The following is a 22,990-nucleotide window of genomic DNA, read 5'->3' as shown; positions in this document are numbered from 1 at the left end:
CTTAGTGGTCAAGAGGCCAACCTTAGCCTCATTTTTTCTCTCTCCCCGGCACTAGCTCTCTCTCTCTCTCATTTCTTTTCATTGTTCTTTTCTTTTTCCTTCAAAGCTTCAAGCTTTGATTACTCCTCAATTTTTTGGAGTTTGGTTGTGCTGTTTGCAGCAAATCGGAGAGCTCGGCAAGATCTACGCATGGATGCAAGCAATTCACCGTATGGCCAACCATAGGATTTTTGAAATTCTAGGGATTTTTGGGAATTTTTCATCTAGCTTAGGTAGGGGTTTCTAATGTACAATTTCTTGCACTTTAGTGAATTGTTCTACTTAATTTATTGTCTAGCATGCTTATTTGTGTCGATTTCCTTTTAAAATGATTAGATTGTTCTACATGAACTATATGATTATGTGTGCTAGTTGATGTTGTATGAAAAAGCATGTTTAAATGATTATATTTCATGCCTATTGTGTATTAAGTGTTGAATTTGGTGATTTAGAAGCATGATGTATATATTTCTATGAATTTTCTGTAAGGCATGTAAAGTGTAAAAGTTTAACTTGCAAGGAATGAATTTCTCTATTAGAATGGCATTGAAATGTATGAAACACTCACGCACTCATTGGGAAGGAAATGGGGAATGATATTTGAAAAGAAATAAAAATGGGTTTTTGGGAAAAAGTTTTTAAAAGGTTTTTTGAAAAACCTGGTAGCCTAGGAGTTGCCTAAGGTCCTAGGCGTTAGTGGGACCTAGAGGGGACTAGGGAGATTGCCTTAGCGTGGTTTAGTTACCTGGGTACAAATGACGCCATGGAGTTGCCATGGGTCAAGGACAGTTAGCCAATCCTTCTCTCGTGCCGCCATGGAGTTGCCATGGGACGGGTTTCACTAACGGTTTGGAAATGATGACGGAAAAGGTTTTAAAAATGAGGAGTGACATTGCATGACATTGCATCTCATTTCACGGCATATTCATTTGTGGCATTGGATTAATGATATAATATTGCGGTTATTTTCTTCTCGGCATAGCATTATTCTAATTACTTTGTTCCTATTCATTGTGTGGATTCATGAGGTCTCAAGAGGTGTGCCTTAGACACCTCCTATTGAGCTTATGTTCACCCCTTCACCTTAACATTTTTCAGGACATGGGAAAGAAGTGGCGGACAACAATCCACCATAGCCTTAGCTTGGATTAGAAGACTACTTTTGGTTACCGTTGTAATTAGATCCCATTTTGTAAAGTCTTGTGAAGCATGTATATATTTTTTTTGCAGCTTGTGGGTTGTAAATATAACTCCATGATAATACTCATTGTAAACATGATACAATGTTGATACAACTCATGTAGATCATTTTGGCTTCATGTAATGGATATGTAAAACTTGTTTTTCAATTAAATGGAATGTGGTTATTCATTTCTGCATTACGGCAAACTCAATAGCAGATTTCTCAGCTCGAAGGGCCATTTCGGCGGACCAAAATGGGCACTTCGGTCGGCCAATAGTTTTCAGTAGCACCAGTTACTATTTGGGCCACAACTGGTAAACCAAAATGGCCATTTCGGTCGACTGGTACACGAGCTATTTCGGTAGGTTGGAGCTCCATTTGGTCGATCGATTTGCTGCTGTTTGTGGCACTTTGTTCCTCCTTTTGATATGATTAACCCCGAGTCTTGGAATGTTATTTATAACCTTCTTGAAGCATATTTAGGACGCAAGGATGATGTATGGACACTAGACATGATGGGGATTGACTTAGGTAACCTCGGGTTCGGGTAAGGACCCGGTTAACGGTTCGAACCCACGGGTTTGAGTCATTACAAAATTGGTATCAGAGCGATGGTTCGAAAACAATTAGGATGACGGGTAGAGGTTTACCAAGGTTTATGTGGGAAGTCATTCGCATTGTTATTTGATTATTTGCTAAAGAATTTCGCTATTTGAAAAGCATGCTTAACTACTTGCTTACGTGTTTATATATTTATACTAATATGTTTATTGCATAGCCTTGCAAGCTAAGTGTTAGTATAGTATCATTTTGTGTTGAGTCGTTCACGGTTGGACCTTAGTGTCATCATTTTTGAACCGTTTTCTCATTTTATAGCACGATGCCACCGCAAAAGGAACCAAGGGGAGTTGGCCTTAGGCCGACAAGGGGTGATGTTGGTGAAAGCTCTAGCTCCAATCCCATAAAGCAAGTGGATAAGGATACACTTCTTAGGGACTTGATTCCCCCGAGAGGTGTTTCCACACAGAGGGATGATGTTGAGACACCCATTGAAGAGGGTGCAGGTTTGGCTGAGCTGGCACTAAATCGTTTGTTACAGAATGCTTTGAGGGCTACGATTATTTCTCTTCTGCAATCGGTACCACAACCGGTAGTTCAGGTAGAGGAGACGGCAGCGCAGAAACGTCTCAAGTTGGTTATTGGGTTTTCAAAGTTGATGCCAATGATGTTTGAGGGTGGTGCAAATCCAATGGTAGCTGACAACTACCTGACCAAGTGGAAAACCACTTGACTTCTATGAATGTGTCGGATGATCACTTGAAAATCATCCTGGCTATTTACAAGTTTTCCAAGGACGCCAAGCTTTGGTAGAAGTCGGTCACTAACCAGCACAAGGTTGAGGACATGAGTTGGGAAATGTTTAAAGAGTTATTCTATGAGAAGTATTTTTTGATTACCAAGAGGTGGGAGTTAAGGAAATAGTTTGATGATCTCATACAAAGCAACATGTCTGTGACGAAATACGAGAATAAGTTCACTTCTCTTTCTCGCTTTACCCTAAAGATAGTGAGAAATAAGGCTGACAAGACTCAAAAGTTTGTCTCTGGCCTTCATTACCAAATGAGGCCATTAATAACATCACAGTACTTCAAAGTTTATGCGAAGGCAGTGGAAAGGGCATTAATGTTAGAGGTAGAAGCCAATGATAAAAATGCAAGAAGGGAACAGTGGAAATAAAAGAGGAATATAGGATCATCTTTAGAGGGACCGTCATAGAAGAAGAACAAAGGTGGTTTGTCTTAGTTTCAGGGATAGCAGTCAGCACGATCTGCTCCTACTACCCTTATGCCATCAGGGTCTGCTAAGAGTGGTGTTGTTTGCTATCACTGTTATCAGCCGGGTCACTACAAGGCAGAGTGTCCCCAGACATCGATTAGCGCGGGAGTATATTTTGGTTGTGGCCAATAGGGCCATGTTAAGAATTGTCCGAATCAGGGAACAGGCACAGGTAGTGGCAGAGGGTCACAGTAGAGGCCGTCACAGTCAGCTACAGCTCAGTCAGGTTTTAAACCACCGCTGCCACCACAGCCTGCCATGTCTTCTCAGGGTTCACGTCCAGCAAAGAGGGATACTCCTACTATATCAGCGTAGCAGTCAGGTGTTCAGGTTAACAATTCACAGGCACAGGCACCACAGGGGCGTGTCTCTGCAGTTGTTCAGGCCGATACGTCTTCTGGTCCATCAGTTCTCCGAGGTATTTTCCCAGTGTTTGGTTCTTGGGCATGTGTTTTGATTGACTCTTGTGCATCTCATTCCTTCATGTCATCATCATTTTGTCACGACACGAAAATTCTAATAAAATTCTCATTTCATTCAAATCCAAATACAACAAAATACACCTAGGATCACAACCAAAATAAAAAAAAAAAAAAAAAAAAAAAAAAAAAAGGCCCTCTTTTATACAAAATCAATTTCCTCAAATATACACAAAATTCTCCATATAAATAAAATAAACCCTGCAACGTCGACTCTTCCACCTAAGCCCGAAACTAGCAATTCCCGTTCATCTTCGATACCTGAAACTGGAGGGTGGTGAGACAAAAAGTCCAAGTAAGAAAACCATAACAAGAGTTTCATGGAGGTTTAATAAAATAGCTTCAAAAAATATACATATTCATGTGAGTATATAAACAAAATACATATGCATTTAGTTAAAACATTTAATAAAACCATTGAAGCAAAACCAACCCATGCCATTCAAGGTATAGAAAACCCTATACTGAAAAAGAAATATTTTCCTCACTGGATTATCAAAGCCTCGGCCTCCTCTGCAGACTCTCGGCTCACTCTCTGCACACTTCCTCAAACTCTCTCTGTCTTTATTTCTCTCTTCTTTGTTTCATTTGTATACTCACCAAAGTCACAAGCCCAATTTATATGCAAAACCACCGACATTATCAACTGCTCACAATACAAACACTAAATCAAATATCACAATATCAATTACTGGACCCCACCACTTTCTTTCCTTACATTATCTTTTCCGTATCTTCCCCTTATCTTCTAAGTCCATCAAATGCCAACAAACCCATGTGAAAAAATCAAAGTCAAAAAGTCATGCCCAAAAAAAAATTCATTGTGGGCCCCGCTAATACACACCACCATCATCACAATCACATTTCCTTTCTCCTTTCTCTCTTCGGCCAAGTGCATCTCCCTTTGGCAAGATACAAAAAAAATATATATATTTATATATATAGGTATATACAAAAGAAATAATATTAAATCAAAACCCATCTTTATAATTCAAGTGGGACCCCCCAAAACAATTCACCATTTCTTTCTTTCTCTCTAATCTCGGCGGGAAGCTTCCGTTCTTCAAAAATAAAAATAAAAAATCAAATAATATATATATATAAACTATAAAATAACAACAACTACACCTCCACTAAAACAAACTCAAAAATAAAATTAAAAATTAAAATCTAAAAAAAAAAAACACGGGTTATAACAATTTCCACCACTTAAAAAGAATTTTGTCCCCGAAATTCAGATCCAACCGTCTATATACCCGAAAACACCAATAACCACAAAATAAAATCCATAAATCCTTACCCCAGGCAATGTGAGATACCGTAATATGTATGACGTTGTGGTATCTGCCAGTGCTAGTCACCCGCCCACACACTCCGTAACCATTGTGGTAGCTAGTCGATGCGTCACCCGCCCACTAAAAAAAATAATAACAAACCCGGGCTACTTGCCCAATCATACTAACTAACCATTCCAATAGCTGTCAGTGAACGTTATCTGCCCACACACACCCGGTTACGAGTGGTAGCTAACCAGTACTACACACTCGCCCACTCACACCCGTCTACATCATCACTACACTCACATTTCCGGCTGGGTACAAGTTCTGATACCATTTTGTCACGACCCAAAAATTCTAATAAAATCCTCATTTCATTTAAATCCAATTACAACAAAATACACCCAGGACCACAACAACAACAACAACAAAAAAAAAAAAAAAAAAAAAAAAAAAAAAAAAAAAAAATGGGCCCTCTTTTATGAAAAATCAATTTCCTCAAATATATACAAAATTCTCCATATAAATAAAATAAATCCTGTAACGCCGACTCTTCTACCTAATCCCAAAATTAGCAATCCCCGTTCATCTTCGATACCTAAAACTGGAGGGTAGTGAGACAAAAAGTCCCAGTAGGAAAAACCATAACAAGAATTTCATGGAGGTTTAATAAAATAGCTTCACAAAATATACATATTCATGTGAGTATATAAACAAAATACATATGCATTTAGTTAAAACATTTAATAAAAATCATTAAAGCAAAACAACCCCATGCCATTTAAGGTATAGAGAACCCTACACTGAAAAAGAAATATTTTCCTCACTGGATCATCAAAGCCTCGGCCTTCTCTGCAGACTCTCGGCTCACTCTCTGCACACCTCCTTAAACTCTCTCTGTCTTTATTTCTCTTTTCTTTGTTTCATTAATATACTCACCAAAGTCACAAGCCCAATTTATAGGCAAAACCACCGACATTATCAACTGCTCATAATACAAACACTAAATCAAATATCACAATATCAATTACTAGACCCCACCACTTTCTTTCCTTACATTATCTTTTCCGTATCTTCCCCTTATCTTCTAAGTCCATCAAATGCCAACAAACCCATGTGAAAAAAATCAAAGTCAAAGAGTCATGCCCAAAAATAAATCATTGTGGGCCCCGCTAATACACACCACCACCATCACTATCACATTTCCATTCTCCTTTCTCTCTTCGGCCAAGTGAATCTCCCTTCGGCTGGAAGCTCCCCTTCCTCAAAAATAAATTAAAAAAAAATTAAATAATATATATATATATATATATATATATATATATAAATATATATATATATATAAAAACTATAAAATAACAACAACTACACCTCCAATAAAACAAACTCAAAAATAAAATTATAAATTAAAATCTAAAAAAAAAAAAATCCGGGTTATCACACATTTGCACTTGCATCGGGGTTAGAAGTCACTTTTATGGATCGGGTGTTGTGTGTTGACACGCCAGTTGGGGTTTCAGTGTCCTTGAGCAGAGTTATGAGAGATTTTTTCATTGTGTTAGCTGGACGGACTTTTGTGTTTGACTTCATCCTCCTGGAGATGACTAGTTTTGGTGTTAATCTCGAGATGGATTGGTTAGCTTCATTTCGTGCTACGATCAATTGTTCCAGAGGTAGGGTCACGGTTTGTACTCTCGAGGGAGATTGTTTCTTTTTCATAGGAGATCAGAGTGATTCCCATTCTTCATCATTTTACAAGATTCGTGGAAAAGGTCATGGTGACTATTTCTTGGCCAGTCTTTTAGCCAAAGAAGATGGTGTTGCAGAGGGGGTTTATCCAGCAGTTGTTCGTGACTTCTTGGATTTTTTTTGAAGAACTTGACAAAGTTGCCTCCACATCGAGAAATGGAATTTGCTATTGATTTGATGCCCGGTACTGTGCCAATTTCTATGGCACCGTATCGTATGACATCTATTGAGTTAGAAGAATTAAAGAAGTAGCTTGATGATTTGAGGATGAAAGGTTTCATCTGACCGAGTGTGTCACCGTGGGGCGCATTGGCTTTGTTTGCTAAGAAGAAAGATGGTTCTTTGAGGTTGTGCATCGATTACCGGAAGTTGAATCATGCCACCATCAAGAACAAGTATCATTTACCAAGGATAGATGATTTGTTTAACCAGTTGAGGGGAGCTTGCTATTTTTCGAAGATTAACTTAAGGTCAAGCTATTATCAGTTACGGGTTAGGAATGATGATATCCTAAATATAGCGTTTCGTTTATGGTATGGACGTTATAAGTTCCTTGTTATGCCCTTTGGTTTGACTAATGCGCCAGCAGTATTCATGGACCTAATGAATCGCATCTTTCACGATTACTTGGACCAGTTTGTGGTAGTTTTTGTGAATGACATCCTTGTATATTCATAATCTTAAGAGGAGTACGAGATCCATTTGAGTATTGTATTTCAGATTTTGCTGGAACACCATTTGTATGCCAAATATGAAAAGTGTAAGTTTTGGCTACAAGAGGTGAAATTTTTGGGACACGTTACCTCAGAAGGCGGAGTATCGGTGGATCCATCAAAGATAGAAGCAGTTTTGAATTGGAAGCTTCCTAAGAATGTTTTTGAGATCCAAAGTTTTCTTGGGCTAGCGGGTTATTACCGTAGATTTGTGAGGATTTTTCCTGTTTGGTAGCGCCTATGACTTGTTTGACCCAGAAGGGGATCAAGTTTACATGGAATGAAGCCCGTGAATCTTCCTTTCAAGAGTTGAAGACAAGGTTGACTACGGCCCCAGCCAATATTGGTGATACCCGAGCATGGCTTGGGTTATGTAATCTATTGTGACGCTTCCCGTTAAGGTTTGGGTTGTGTACTGATGTAGGGTGGTAGAGTAGTGGCTCATGGGTCTTGGTAACTGAAGACTCATGAGCATAACTACCCTACTCATGATCTGGAGTTAGCAGCAGCTGTATTTGCTTTGAAGTGTTGGAGACACTACTTGTATGGTGAAAGATTCGAGGTGTTCTCAGATCACAAGAGTCTCAAGTACCTTTTCTCCCAAAAGGATTTGAACAATAGATAGAGATGATGGGTTGAGTTCTTAGAGGACTATAACTTTGATTTGCAGTATCATCCGGGCAAGGCAAATGTGGCAGCTGATGCCTTAAACCGGAAATCTCGTGGGACTTTGGCTGGTTTAGCCATTTAGAAATGGAAGATTCTTGAGGATTTAGCAGAAATGGGATTGTTTTGTTTTGATGATGATGTTGGCAGCGAGTCAGCTTTTTTGTTCAGTTTTGTGGCTCAACCTACTCTTATCGGAAGAGTGATTGAGTCAAAGAGACAGGATCCGGATTTAGATGCCATCCATACTTTGATCTCTAGTGGTGAGACAGTAAAGGATTAGACCTTGCATACAGATGGAGGTCTACGGTTCAAGGGTTTGTTGGTTGCTCCAACAGTTTATCGTAAGGACATCTTACAGGAGTTTCACACTTTCCGCTTTATAGTTCATCAAGGTTGTACCAAGATGTATCACAATCTTAGACGTCAGTATTGGTATAATGGGATTAAGAAAGACATTACACAGTTTATGGCTAGATGTCTCATCTATCAGTAGGTAAAGGCCGAGCACCAAAGACCAGCCTGTTTGTTACAACCGTTACCTATAGCGCAATGGAAATGGGAGTAGATTGTTATGGATTTTGTGACAGGTCTTCCTAGGTCACGAAGGGGAAATGAAGCCATATGGGTCATTATTGATAGATTGACCAAGACGGCTCACTTTTTGCCTATTAAGGCAACAGATGACGCAGAGGCACTTAGTGTACTATATGTGAAAGAGATTGTAAGGTTGGACGGAGTTCCAGTGGCTGTTGTTTCAGATAGGGATGCCAAGTTCACTTTGAAGTTTTGGGAAGGACTTCAAGCAGCGTTTGGTTCATCGTTGCACCTTAGTATGACATTTTATCCACAGACGGAAGGCAAGTCGTAGTGTACCATCCAGATCTTGGAGGATATGTTTCGGGCATTTGCACTTGATTTGGGAGGTAGTTGGGAGGATTACGTTCCACTTATTCAGTTTACCTACAATAACAGTTATCAGGCGAGCATTGAGATGGCTCCATTTGAAGTGTTGTAGGGTAGACTTTATAGGTCTCCAGTTTGTTGGACTGAGGTAGGCGAGACAACCGCCTTAGGACTAGACATTGTACTCTAGACTACTGAGAATATTAAGCTGATCAGACAGAGGTTGCTCATAGCTTAGAGCCGACAGAAAAGTTATGCGGATAAGCAGAGACGACTACTATCCTTTGAGGTGGGAGACCACGTCTTTTTACAGGTTTCTCCATAGAAAGGTTTGTTGAGGTTCTGGAAGAGTGGCAAGTTATCGCCACGATTCATTAGGCCTTTTGAGATCTAGGACCGCGTAGGAGAGTTTGCCTACAGACTTGATTTGCCACCTCAGATGGATAGGGTTCACAATGTTTTTCATGTGTTGATACTACGGAAGTATGAACCGGATCCGTCTCACATTTTAAGTTAGGTTGATGTGGATATTGATGAGAATGTCTTCTATGAAGAGGGACCAGTTCAGATCCTTGACACACGACAGAAAGTGTTGAGGGACAAGACGATACCACTGGTGAAAGTTCTTTGGAGATATCACAAAGTTGAGGAGCCTACTTGGGGAGCTTGAACAGGAGATTCGCTCCAAGTATCCAACGTTATTTCCTTCCTCAGGTACGGATTGATTTCGGAGGCGAAGTCTTTTTAAGTTGGGGAGAATGTAATGTTTCTAAATTTTTTCATTTTTTATTTTCTAGGAATTTTCTTTTTTCAAGGATATTTTCATCTTTTCTCATTTTGCGTGTTGGATATCGTGGGGTGTGCCAGGTGTGGCCGAGAGTTAATTGGGGCATTTATTTGAGTTCAGGACTCTTAGAAATGCAACGGTGGCCATTTCAGCATTTTTCCATTTTTCGGGTCGAAAAATCCTGGGTGGGACCCGCTATCGGAATTGTTGCGTACGGAGATTTTTGTTTGGGTCCAATTGCATCTCATTTATTTTATTTAATGCGTTTTATGTAGTTATATATGGTTAGTGTGCATATATATGTTTGTGGTGCATATTAAAAGTAAAAAAATGTGGGATTTTAGTGGTCCCACCACTAATGCACTTAGTGGCCAAGAGGCCAACCTTGGCCTTACTTTTTCTTTCTCCCTAACACTAGCTCTCTCTCCCTCATTTCTTTTCATTTTTCTTTTCTTTTTCCTTCAAAGCTTCAAACTTTGATTACTCCTCAATCCTTTGGAGTTTGGTTGTGCTGTTTGCAACAAATTGGAGAGCTCAGCGATATTTACGCATGGATGCAAGCAATTCACCATTTGGCCAACCATAGGATTTTCGAAATTCTAGGGATTTTGGGGTTTTTCATCTAGCTTGAGGTAGGGTTTCTAATGTACAATTTCTTGCACTTTAGTGAATTATTCTACTTGATTAATTTGTTGTCTAGCATGCTTATTTGTGTTGATTTCCTTTTAAATTGATTAAATTGTTCTACATAAAGTATATGATTATGTGTGCTAGTTAATGTTGTATGAGAAAGCATGTTTAAATGATTATATTCCATGTCTATTGTGTATTAAGTGTTGAATTTGGTGATTTAGAAGCATAATGTATATTTCTATGAATTTTCTATAAGGCATGTAAAGTGTAAACGTTTGACTTGCAAGGTATGAATTTCTTCATTAGCATGGCATTGAAATGTATGAAACACTCACGCACTCATTGAGAAGGAAATAGGGAATGATATTTGAAAAGAAATAAAAATGGATTTTTGGAGAAAAGTTTTAAAAAGGTTTTATGAAAAACCTGGTCGCCTAGGAGTTACCTAGGGTTCGTGGCATTAGTAGGACCTAGAGGGAACTAGAGAGATTGCCTTAGCGTGGTTGAGTTACCTGGCCCCAAATGATGCCATGGAGTTGCCATGGGTTAGGGACAGTTAGCCAATCCTCCTCTCGTGCCGCCATGGAGTTGCCATGGGACGGGTTTCACTAACGGTTTGGAAATGATGACAGAAAAAGGTTTTGGAAATAGGGAGTGATATTGCATGACATCGCATCTCATTTCACGGCATATTAATTTGTGGCATTAGATTAATGATGTAATATTGTGGTTATTTTCTTCCTGGCATAGCATGATCCCAATTACTTTATTCCTATTCATTATGTGGATTCGCGGAGTCTCAAAAGGTGTGCCTTACGCACCTCCTACTGAGCTTATGCTCACCCCTTCACCTTAACATTTTTCAAGACATGGGAAAGAAGTGGCGGACGACAATCCACCACAACATTAGCTTGGATTAGAAGACTACTTTTGGTTACCGTTGTAATTGGATCCCATTTTGTAAAGTCTTGTGAAGCATGTATATATTTTTTTTGTAGCTTGTGGGTTGTAAATATAACTCCATGATAATACTCGTTGTAAACATGATACAATGTTGATACAACTCATGTAGATCATTTTGGGATCATGTAATGGATATGTAAAACTTGTTTTTCAATTGAATGGAATATGGTTATTCGTTTCTACATTACAGTAAACTCAGTAGCAGATTTCTCAGCTAGAAGAAATGGGCACTGCGATTGGCCGATCATTCCAGTAGCACCAGAAACTGTTTGGGCCACAACCAGCTGACCGGAATGGCCATTTCGGTCGACTGGTACAGTAGTTATTTCAACCGGTTGGAGCTCCAATTCGCTTGACCAATTAGCTACTGTTTGTGGCATTTTGTTCCTCCTCTTGATACGATTAACCCCGAGTCTTGGAATGTTGTTTAGAACCTTCTTGAAGCATATTTAGGACGTAAGGATGATGTATAGACACTAGACATGATGGGGATTGACTTAGGTAACCTTGGGTTCGGGTAAGGACCCGGTTAATAGTTCGGACCCACGGGTTCGGGTCGTTACATAACCCCTTTGCAAAAACATTTTTGACCAAAATTCCCCCACTAAAATAAAACTCCCTCCTGAGCTATAAACCGTCATCACATTGCCTCATTTCTGTTTAAATCCGTTAACCTGTCGTTTGGGTTGTAGCGCATGACCAACACGTGCTTATAAAAAAAAAAATTAAATAAATCCTAAAATGCCCCTTCCCCTGTCCTCTGTGTTCTATATATATATATATATATATATATATATATATATATATATAAACTTATAAAATCTGAGTTTTTTTTTTATAGTCATGTAAATACTGTTGGAAAAAAAAAAAGGAAATACAAAGACTCATCTTCAACACCACCAGCGTAGCTATGTTCTGATGAGGAGGACACACTATTCAAATCAGACACACTACTAAATTTCAACTAACACTTCTACTGCTATTGCTCCCTAATGGAATTCCTTTCTAATTTTTCAAACCCATTTCCATATGGGTCATATGTGGTGTTTGATGGCTGCTGCACCATCCTTGCCAATTACTCTTACGAGGAGGTTATGTTGGCTAACTTGGCTTCGAGTCATCCCAAGAAGAGAGTCGGGCGGAAGAAGTTTCGGGAGACTCGGCACCAGGTGTACTGAGGAGTAAAGTGAAGAAACGGCAAGAAATGGGTGTGTGAGGTCCGGGAGCTGAATAAGAAGTCGAGAATATGGTTGGGGACGTTTCCCACAGCGGAGATGATAGCACAGGCCCACAATGTGGCTGCGCTAGCGTTGAGGGGCCGCCAGTTAGCTTGCCTCAATTTTGCTGACTCTGCATGGCGACAGCCGGTTCCAGCAACGGCTAATGCCAAGGACATCCAGAAGGCTGCAACCAAGGCGGCTGAAGCTTTCCAGGTGTTGGAAGATCAATCCAACGAGGTTCTCGGTGATGACATGATGCAGGAAAGAATGAAGGATGTGATCAGGTATTGTCTTTTGTTGACCGGCCATCTTCCAAGCAGTCACACACATTTTGGACTGTTTAGTACTAAATTTCCTTCTTTTCTTTTTCTTTTTTTTTTTTTTCATTTTCTTTACTACAGTAATTGGATAAATAAAATTTATTTCGTATTTATATTTCATATTATATTATAGGGGGTATATTTGTAATTTCACATACACTTAACCGATTTGAAGGAAAATGAGAGAATGTGATGACGATTTATAGTTCAGGAGAGCGTTTAATTTTAGTAGGGACATTTTGGACGAAAACGTTTGTACAAGGGAGTTATGTGATTTTTCCCTTATATAATATATATACTCTTTAGATTTTAGCCCAAGCCTTTTATCTATTTTAAGTGACTAAGCCCATTACAAATCCAAGTGACCAGGACCAACTTAGGCCCATTAAATTAATACCTATGAGAATATATATAAACAATCCCTAACCCTCCTCGGTAACAAGCTTCGAGCAGAGCTCGAGCTTATCGCGAATGGCTTCAAGCTGAGTTTGAACACTAAAATGAAAGCTCGAGTCAAGCTCGAGCTCAAGCGCCCTTACTATGCAGTTGAGCCGAGCTCGAATAGGCCATTACTCGACTATGCTAGATTGCAGACCTACACACACTTCTACTGAATTGCATTGCAAATTGGTAACCTAAAACTATTAAGAGTTTTGGCACACATAATATATATCCCTTTATATATATATATACAACATATATGTTCCTTTGAGATATAATTCCAATATCATGGAGCAATACGAGCTACAACTAGTTCCATCTTTCAAAGGAATGATATCTGTTGCTATAAAATCATGCTACAAACTTATAATTGTCTCAATTTCATATACACCACTAGAAATAACATAAAACATATCCTTCATCATTCTTGCATTTCACGGCTTGCAAGAAAATTATGTCTAATATTCTTTAGTGCTGCAAGGGCTTCTTCCATGTTGATCCTCTCCCGTGGTAATTCTGCACAACAATTCAGAGCCAATTGCATAATGGCTGATACACAATGCACCTTTGCATTGATTTGTCCTTCCTCTGGCTTGAGCAAGTTAGCATCTACAACTTGAATTATTGCATTAGGTAGTGATTCACTTACCCATAACTTCAAGCTCAAATCTCCAGCAAACACATCATTAGTGGGCTTAGTCCTTGTAAACATCTCCATTAACATAATACCGTAACTGTAAACATCGGACCTTGTGGATACTAGTCCTTCCAATCCATACTCTACATCCAACATCAAAATTAATCAAAAAAATTAACATATGGAAAGAAAGAAAAAGCCCAATTAAAAGTTTTGTACTTACCCTAAAAAAAAAACCTAAAGGACTTGCCCCAAAAAAATAAAATAAAAAAAAAACAAAAAAACTTGAAGTAAGATTTGAATGAAAGCTGAAGTTAAAAGCTTCACCTGGTGCTATATATCCCAAAGTAGCTAGGGTGTTGGTGTGCTCAATACTCTCCCTCTCATTCAAGAACTTTGCAATTCCAAAATCACTAACATGTGCGACCATATCTTCATCGAGCAGGACATTATTTGGCTTCAAATCACAATGAACCAATGGTATTGAATTACCATGGTGGAGATAGTCCAACGCACTCGCTATATCTATCATTATGTTTAATCTCTGCAAGATATCTAAGAAATAGTTATGAGAATACAACCACTTTTCAAGACTCCCATTAGGCATGTATTGGAGTACCAAGGCTCTGAAATCTAGGTTGGAGCAACTACTGATAACTTTGATGAGATTTCTATGACGAATGTTGCGCAACATTTCACATTCCGTATCAAAACTCGTGGATGCACCTTCTAGTTGCAAATTGAATACCTTGATCGCCAAAATGGTCCCATCTGTAATTGTCCCTTTATAAACAAAACCAAAACATCCTGTTCCAAGCAAGTTACTGTCACTAAAACCATTAGTAGCACGTAGAAGTTCTTGGTATGAAAATCTTCTATGTGCTATAGTGGGTAACAACTCCGTTTCAATTGAAGTTCTATTTCTCGTTCGGCATCTTCTTGAAACAAATGTGAAGGTCAAGGCAATTAGAGCAATTGGCAACAAAATGTAAACAAATAGAAGCACTCTTTTTGTCCTTGATCCATGAAGAGAGCTTGAAGGGCATGGTGGGATTTGCAATTGCGGAGCACCACATAGTGCTTCATTTGACATAAAGGATTGATTTGTGAAGTTTGAAAATGGTCCTCCGGGAATTTCTCCTCTTAATCTATTAAAAGATGCATTGAAATGTCGAAGATGCACGAGTGATTCCATTGACTTTGGAATTACACCTGAGAGATTGTTGTAAGATAGATCTAAAGATTCCAAGCTTATCAAGTGTCTAAATGACTCAGAAATAGGTCCTTGTAGTCTATTATGTGCCAAAGAAAGACTGATTAAGCTTTGCAAATTTCCAATTGTGTTAGGGATATTACCTGAGAATCCGTTCAATGATAGATCTATTTGTATTACGACCTTTAAAGTTTCTATCTCCGAGGGAAGATAGCCACTTAAAGAATTTGAGGACAAGTTCAAATACAAAATATCTTTGAGGGTGAACAGATTTTTGGGTATTGTGGAGGTTAATTTGTTGGAACCCAGAAAAAGTTCTCTTAGAGATGTAACATTCCCTAAGCAAGTTGGAATTGGACCAAAAAGTTCATTTTCATTCAGAGCTAATGAACCCAAGTTATGTAAGTGGCAGAGATCATTTGGAATTAGCCCGTGTATCATGTTGATTCCAAGACGTAAAACTTGAAGTCTTCGCAACTCTTTCATTGTCGTTGGAATAGACCCATTGAAGCCATTACCATATAGACGCAATACAGCCAAATTGCTCAAGTTACCAATATGGTTGGGAATGTTGCCCTTAATTTCACAATCACTTGCCCAAAAATCTTGAAGCGAGGATAGATTCCCAATGGTAATTGGAAGGATGCCATGAAGAGGATTCTTATTTATCCACAATATTCGCAAGTGTTTGCAATTTGTCAAGGCAGTAATAAAGCTCAATTCTTGGTTTGAAGATTCACTGATGAAATTGTTTTCTTGTAGGTTTAGAATTTCGAGTTGTCTCAAGTTACCAAGTGAGTTTGGAATTGAATGACCAAAATTGTTGGCGGCAAGTTCTAAAACAACAAGTTTGGAAAGATTTGAAATTGAGTGAGGGATAATTCCGTTGAGGTTATTTCCACCAAGGTAAAATTCTTCAAGATTGGCTAACCTAATACTTGAAGGAAGTTTGCCTGAAAGTTGATTTTTCGCATATCCAATGATTCGTAGTTTCGACATATTGAAAATTGTTTCTGGAATTGGACCTTTTAAGTTATTCAAATGTAAACCTAAAAACTCTAGGTCCCAAAGGTTTCCAATCTCTTGTGGTATTGCACCTGCAAAAAAACGTATTGCAGCACGCACAAACAAGTTAACTGTTGGCATCTACAGATTGCTATGATTACCAATCCTATTTACATTTTAGAAAGCACATCATCGTTTTTTGTGTTAGCGTTCTTTACATAGCAAAGTTTATGAGAACAAAAATAAAAAAATAAAAAAGAAATTAGAAAGAAAGAAGTAGTTGTGCAGTCATTTAAAAGAAAAGGATTATTACAAATACATGGTGTTATGGCTCCTTATTATCATTTGATGGAGTTAAAGATCATGATGTTTCGATAAACTAAAATTAATGAAAATGCTGATGTAGATATAGAAAAACAATGTTCATTTTCTCAAACTACCCTTTACTATTTTCATGTACCACTTTTGTTTGTGTAAGTACTTCTTTTATGCACTAACGTACCACTTTTATGCATGCAAGTACCATTTTTTTGTGCAGATCATGTCATCAGGTACTACCTTTTTTGTGCATGCAAACACGGTCTGCACAAAAAATGGTACATTCGTGCATAAAAAGTAGTACCTCTATGTACACAAGAGTAGTACTTACATGTACAATTGTGGCACCTAGATATAGTAACTGTAATTTCATTTTTTTGAAAGATTAGAACTTTAACTCTATCAAATGATAAATATGGGTCCCTAATCCCATGTATATGTAATAATCCGTAAAAGAAAGTTGAATAAGCTTGGTATTCCAAAATACTCCATGCCATTACTAAAAATCAAATCAACAAATAAAGTAGATAATTAAGAGGGTACCTGTGAAACTGTTCTGGCTTAGAGATAATATAACCAATGTAGTAAAGTTTCCAATTTCTCTGGGAATGCTTCCATACAGTTCATTTTCTTGAAGATAAACTTCCTCAAGCATAGGAAGATGCCAGCTCATCCCCCTTGGTAGACTACCAATAAAGTTATTTCTTTGGAGATCAAGCACTTTCAAAGATGAAAGGTTAAAGATACCCGATGGTATGGTACCAGTAAGGCCAGCGCTCACAATAACAAGTACCTCCAAATTACGAAGATTTCCCAGCTGTTGTGGAATTTTACCTATACAGACACAGTATTACAAAATTGTCAACAAACCTCTTTTTCAAGCGTGCAATAAATAGTCTCTTAGTTCCAAATTTCTTGGGGTGTTTTGGAAATTTAACTTTTTATGGTAGTGAGTTTTTAATACTTTTTTTTTTTATGAGTAATGATAGTTTGCACCAATTTGTTATTGGGAATTACTTAACCAAATATTTCTAATTGGTTATTTATGCATAATACACGTAAGTGGAGGACTCCACTTCTTTATTTGATGCATAGATGGACCAATTAAAAGAATTAGGTCTGGCAATTCATTACAACAAATCGGTGCAAATATCATTCTTCTTTTTTATTGTGTTGATGAGAGTGAATTTCTAAATTTATCCTTATTAAAAGACAAAAAAATGTTGTTTAATTAACCCAATGTCAAAAGAATAGTAGTATCTTTTCCATTCCCTTGCCTCCTCCTTCCTTTCAAATTGTATATTTTTTTCGACTTTTGATGAATAATTTTGTTGCGCTAGAGGTCGTTTGGAGCCTAAGCGCAAGGCGAGGTGCTCGCCTGAGTGAAGCGAGACGGACAATTGAAAATTTTAATTACTATTAGATTGCTTTAAAAAATAGTACTCCGTACATCATATATACCAAACCAAAACTAAATCAAAATGGCCTTTGGGAGAGTGAGGGGGCATATAATTAAGTTCTAAATTAATATACATAGTGTTGTAACTACGTGGCAAATAGTCTATTTAAAATATTTCAATGGGATATTAGCAAACTAAATATTATACACATCTATTCATCTAATTAATTAATATACAACATTAATATATCACAAATTTCCAAACTTTTTTGGTATGCAAAATTTTGTTCATAGTCACTGTATAAGACAATTAAAGTCCTTGCTTATATATGCAATGCAAGCTAACATGGATATAGTAAAGGATAACAAAAGTAGAATTCACCATACCTTTCAAGTTGTTTACGCCAACATATAACTCTTTCAACATGGTTAAGTTCCCAATCTCGCTTGATATTGCTCCACTGAATTTGTTAGATGACAATGACAAGATTTGAAGTTCAGAGCATTCATATAAAGTGGAAGGAATTTGGCCATCAAACTGGTTACTGGACAAATAAAGCCCATAGAGTTTTGGAACACGGTAGCACATATCCTCCGGAATATTACCCGACAGGTTATTATTGGTGAAAGCAATATTTTCCAGCGAGGAGATGTTGAAGATGGAGTTAGGTATCGAGCCTGAAAGCCGGTTGGACTGCACGACCAAATCCACTAGGTTAACAAGCTTGCCAATTTCTGTAGGAAGGTTTCCTGTAAAGTCGTTGGAAGAGAATCGGAGGACTTTTAGTCTATGCAAATGACCTATCTCTTTAGGGATATCACCATGGAAACTGTTTTGTCTGAGGTATAGGAAGGTTAGAAATGAGAGGTTTCCTATGTGTGGAGGGATGGTGCCTCTTAGGCCCATGTTAGAAAGGTCCAAGGCTGCAACTCGGTGGTGGCGAGTGCTGCAACGGACACCAATCCAGTTGCAAGGGGAGGTTGAGATGGTCCAATTGTTGGCCAACATCTCGTGAGGGTCGTAGGTGATGTGGGATTTTAGGGCAAGAAGCGCAGATTGATCAGTGGTGATGTTGGGTGCAATACTCTTAGTACTCACAGCCAAGCAATTAGCCATTAGAGAGGAGGAGTAGTAGTGCACCAACAATATAAATGTAACAGATACAAGGGAGAAAGTTTGCTCCATCATGAAAAGGGAATACAGGTTTTGGTGAATTAAAAGAGGAAGGCCTAGTGTGGTATTAATATGGGATGAATTTAGTCTAGTTTACTATTCCTGTTGGGGGCCATAACAAAACATTGAGATCCAACGAAAGACTGAATAGAATAAAGTTATTACTTAGAGGCACAAGATTTACCTAGTTCACCAAAATTTAGGCTAAGATGAAGAAATTTCACTATGTTTTACGGAATCAGATACAAGAACTTCTACTCCAGAGTAGTTGATAAATACTCGAGTCTTAAACCTTGTATCAATTCACGAGACTATCAGTATCATCAGTGCGATCTCTACCGAATCCACCTTAGTCAAGTCAAAGTCTTCCAACAAGAAAGATGCTTTTGCTTTTTGTCAATTTTGTGGAAATTTTGGAAAATGTCATGATTTCACCTTTTTCTTTCAATTTGCACCACTCACACTTTCTTTATAATGAAAGTCAAGAATTCACACTATAATGGTAATGTCTCTTTGGCAATAATTTGGAAAATCAATCAAAAGTTTCTTGCTTAATTAATTGCAAAAATAACTATATTGAAGTTCTTCCAATAAGAATTAGTACTCTTAACTTGATCTGTATTCGGAAATATAAGATTCATTTTTGTGTAAATCGGATGAGTGAGATGGGAATCAAAGCGGACTCTATATATATATCTATAAATAGATAATTAGATATATTGTATATAAAACGAGAAAAACCGAAACACCTTGTCTATATTAACAATTTCATTAAAAAAATAAAAATAAAAAAAGGTTAATGCTATATATTAAATAGAATTTCAGAACAAAATTTTTTTTTGAAGTGCATATGAAAAAAAAAAAAAAAAAACACCAAAGCCAATTGCCAAAGATGGTTTAACACGTAACATTGACTTGAGTCAACGTTGACTGACCCTGTAAACTTTTCTTCATGCCATTTAAGTTCCATCATCGTCACTAATTAGTTCTTTTTGAGGACTTCTCTCTCGTTTGTTCTTTTTCCTTCACGAGACAATACACACACATATATATATATATATATATATATTAGTAATATTATTAGTTTCTTATCTTCTAAAAATAGTTGTTTAATTACCAACACTATTGACAAATTGAAAAGAGCGATTTATGTATATACCTCCCAGGGGAAAAACCAAAAGAACAATAATTTAATAAATTGGAAATCTATAGGTGCAATTGAACGATTAAAATTTGAAACTCGTATTATCAAAAAAGGCATATATACTGTTTTTCCATAAGCATAGTACATATATAAACACCAATCTACATATATAAAAATTTAAATAACGTACCATTTCTTGTCAACATAATTATATACACGTTAATGCAAAATACTTATATACAACTATTGTTGTATTTTCATTTTTATTTTTATTACTACTCGTACACAAGTTAATTAACTCGTGCGTTGTGACACTTGATGATGAAGTACTAGCTCTTTACTCATTAATGGGTGATGCATGACCGTAAGAAGAGATTAGTGATTTTTATCATATCAAAAATGAAAAATGAAAAATAAAGAAAAAAGTAACAAACATAAAATGAGTGTAGGTAGACCACATTGATATTGACTAGCTAAGTCTAGAAAACCATAATCAACAAAATTAGAATATATGCTTACAACTAACTATGAACCCCACCACATTCTATTGTTCCACCCTTTTTTACACTTCCCATCTTTTGTTTTTTTTCCATTCAATATTAGAAATTCCTGTAAGATGCTGATGTCAATCACGAGAAAATATACAATGTGTTTGGTGCATCATATTTTTTGTAAGTTATATACGTTTATACGTGTACAACTCGATATGTATCTAATGCACGGTGTTCTGTGTAATAACCATGATGTTTCACCTTTAAACCACTTTAAAGCTTTTGATTTCTTCAAAAAAAGTGGTGGACAAAATGTCCACATTTTAGTCTTTGTACAGTGATCACCCACTTGTAGAAAAACAGGCATACATTGTTTAGATATACCTCATGCTTAAACAAAGTATATTGTACGCTCGAGCCACATACAAACGCATTTAACTTACGAGAATATGGTGCACCAAACACATTGTATATTTTCGCTTATTACACGAGATTGACTTCAGCATCTTACAAGAATTTCCAATATTGAATGGAAAGAAAGAGATGGGAAGTGTAAAAAAAGGGTGGAACAATAAGGTGGGGTTCATAGTTAATTATAAGCATCAACAGGACTGACCAATGCATATTTAGCCACACACGTCTCCACAAGTAATTTTTCTGTGGCGCGCTTTTCCATGTGAACGTCCATAGAGTGAATGACCCGCTAAATGACCAATTTGAGTCTATTGTTTCATTGGAAGAAAATAAGGTGTCCGCAGACCGGATATCAAGGATAGTTGACCCAAGGCCACTTGAAATAAGCTCGCATATCATTATTATTATTATTATTATTATTATTATTATTTTTTTTTTTTTGGAAGGTATAAATATTATTATTACTAGAGAGTAATATTAAGTCTTCTCCACCCGCTTCCCTAACTCAAAGGGGTTCATAAATTTCAGTCAATATCCCTAAAGGTATGTTCAGAAGAATTGAATATGCAGTTTGGATTTATAATCTGATAAATTTAATTTAAATTTTAAACTATCCCAAATGTAAAATAAATAACGTTTAATTATTTGTCAGCTCCATTATCCAATCTCCTCTTCTAGCCCTCTGAAAGATTCCTTTCAATTACAGCAAAAATATAAGTATTCCAAATCAGAAAGGCAATGGATTTACAAGATGATTTAAGATATGAGCAAGAAGAAAAAAATTTACTCTTTGAAGATCTGAAAGAAAAGGGAATTATCTCTCCTTTCCAGCCTCTAAGCCAATTTTGATAACCAAGTCAAGTTTAACTAAATGCAGTAGCATAGCGGTGCTTCCTAGCATATATTGTAAAGTGAAAAGTTAAGGGTTCAAGTGTACAAGGATAGGTGGACTAAACAGGACAAACCCAAGATCAACTACGCTCCATCAGGATCAATGTATTTGAAATCAATGGATTTTGGTTTGTTGAAATAAAGGAATGAAAATATTATATTGTATTGCATAATGAAGAGTTCAAAAAGGTCCTATATATTGTTTGTAAATATACGCTTCATGTGACATTTAATATATAACTAGCTTTATACTAATATGTCATGAGGTAATTAATAATATGCTAAAAAATAAATAATTAAATATTCAACTAGATATTTAATTAAAATACAAATTAAAGTAATAAAATAATAATTACTAAATAAAGAATCTGGACGAGGCTAGTATTAGATACTATATCCTTAAGACAAATTCGTACCGCTATGGTGCCAACGGACTCAGTGGCATCTATTTCACAAGATACAACGGTTTACATCCACCAGCACTACAAACTCGTGGATACGACAAATTTCCTCTGTGTAATACACTCTCTGACTTAAAAATGCATCTATACTATATAAATGATAAATTGATTACATTCCGAACCAAATGGTTCAGATCAATCTTAATATAGTTCGATGAAATTGGATTAGGGTCTAAGTGGTTCAGACCACTTGACCTATGGTTTGAACTCACTTGGGTTGGGTTCAAGTTTAGAGAGGGAGAAAGAAAAATTGAATTAAATGATTTGCAAATGGCAGCCCAATGGGGTATTTATAGAAATAGAAATGCCTTTTCGGATTGGGTGCGTCTCTTCATCATTAGACACAACCATTCATATATATCTCTTTATCAATGGACAAAACCATTTCATCACTAGACACAACCATTTATATGTGTCTCTTCATACTGGACACAACTATTTATATGTGTTTATTCATCACTAGACACAACCATTATAATAGGTTACAATGGTTCACATTAAATAGGTTATGTCTATTGGTTGTGAGTTACATTTTTTCATTCCACAACCAACTAGTGATCACACCTATTCAATCAAAGGCATTTATTGATTACTATTGAAACAATTTTCATTCAAAAAACTTCTAACATAT

The 22,990-nt window shown here is 37.0% G+C and overlaps 1 protein-coding gene across 1 annotated transcript; it reads right to left on the bottom strand.

The window, feature by feature from the left end:
- Positions 1–13,433: 13,433 nt before the first annotated feature.
- LOC132295081 (probable LRR receptor-like serine/threonine-protein kinase At3g47570) lies at positions 13,434–19,205 on the bottom strand. Its single transcript, XM_059793157.1, has 4 exons — positions 18,172–19,205; positions 16,929–17,219; positions 14,177–16,159; positions 13,434–13,992 (listed from the first exon to the last, which is right to left on the bottom strand). The coding sequence occupies exons 1-4, from the start codon at positions 18,971–18,973 to the stop codon at positions 13,634–13,636; spliced, it is 3,435 nt and encodes a 1,144-aa protein (XP_059649140.1). The 5' UTR covers positions 18,974–19,205; the 3' UTR covers positions 13,434–13,633.
- Between the last annotated feature and the right edge of the window lie 3,785 nt (positions 19,206–22,990).

The sequence above is a fragment of the Cornus florida genome, unplaced genomic scaffold, assembly GCF_030987335.1.
Source record: "Cornus florida cultivar Cherokee Brave unplaced genomic scaffold, ASM3098733v1 CherokeeBrave_3.0.0_Hap2_Chr02, whole genome shotgun sequence".
Classification (NCBI taxonomy): domain Eukaryota; kingdom Viridiplantae; phylum Streptophyta; class Magnoliopsida; order Cornales; family Cornaceae; genus Cornus; species Cornus florida.
The sequence above is the reverse complement of the archived record's forward strand: the minus strand, read 5'-3'. Positions and strand labels throughout refer to the sequence as shown.

What these genes read in the sequence shown, in the direction of transcription:
- LOC132295081 (XM_059793157.1), bottom strand. Translation starts at nt 18,973, where the DNA reads ATGATGGAGCAAACTTTCTCCCTTGTATCTGTTACATTTATATTGTTG. An exon ending in TGGCGTAAACAACTTGAAAG is followed by an intron (nt 17,220 to 18,171) that starts GTATGGTGAATT and finishes GTGTCTGTATAG; the next exon opens with GTAAAATTCCACAACAGCTG. An exon ending in TTTGGGATATATAGCACCAG is followed by an intron (nt 13,993 to 14,176) that starts GTGAAGCTTTTA and finishes TGTTGGATGTAG; the next exon opens with AGTATGGATTGGAAGGACTA.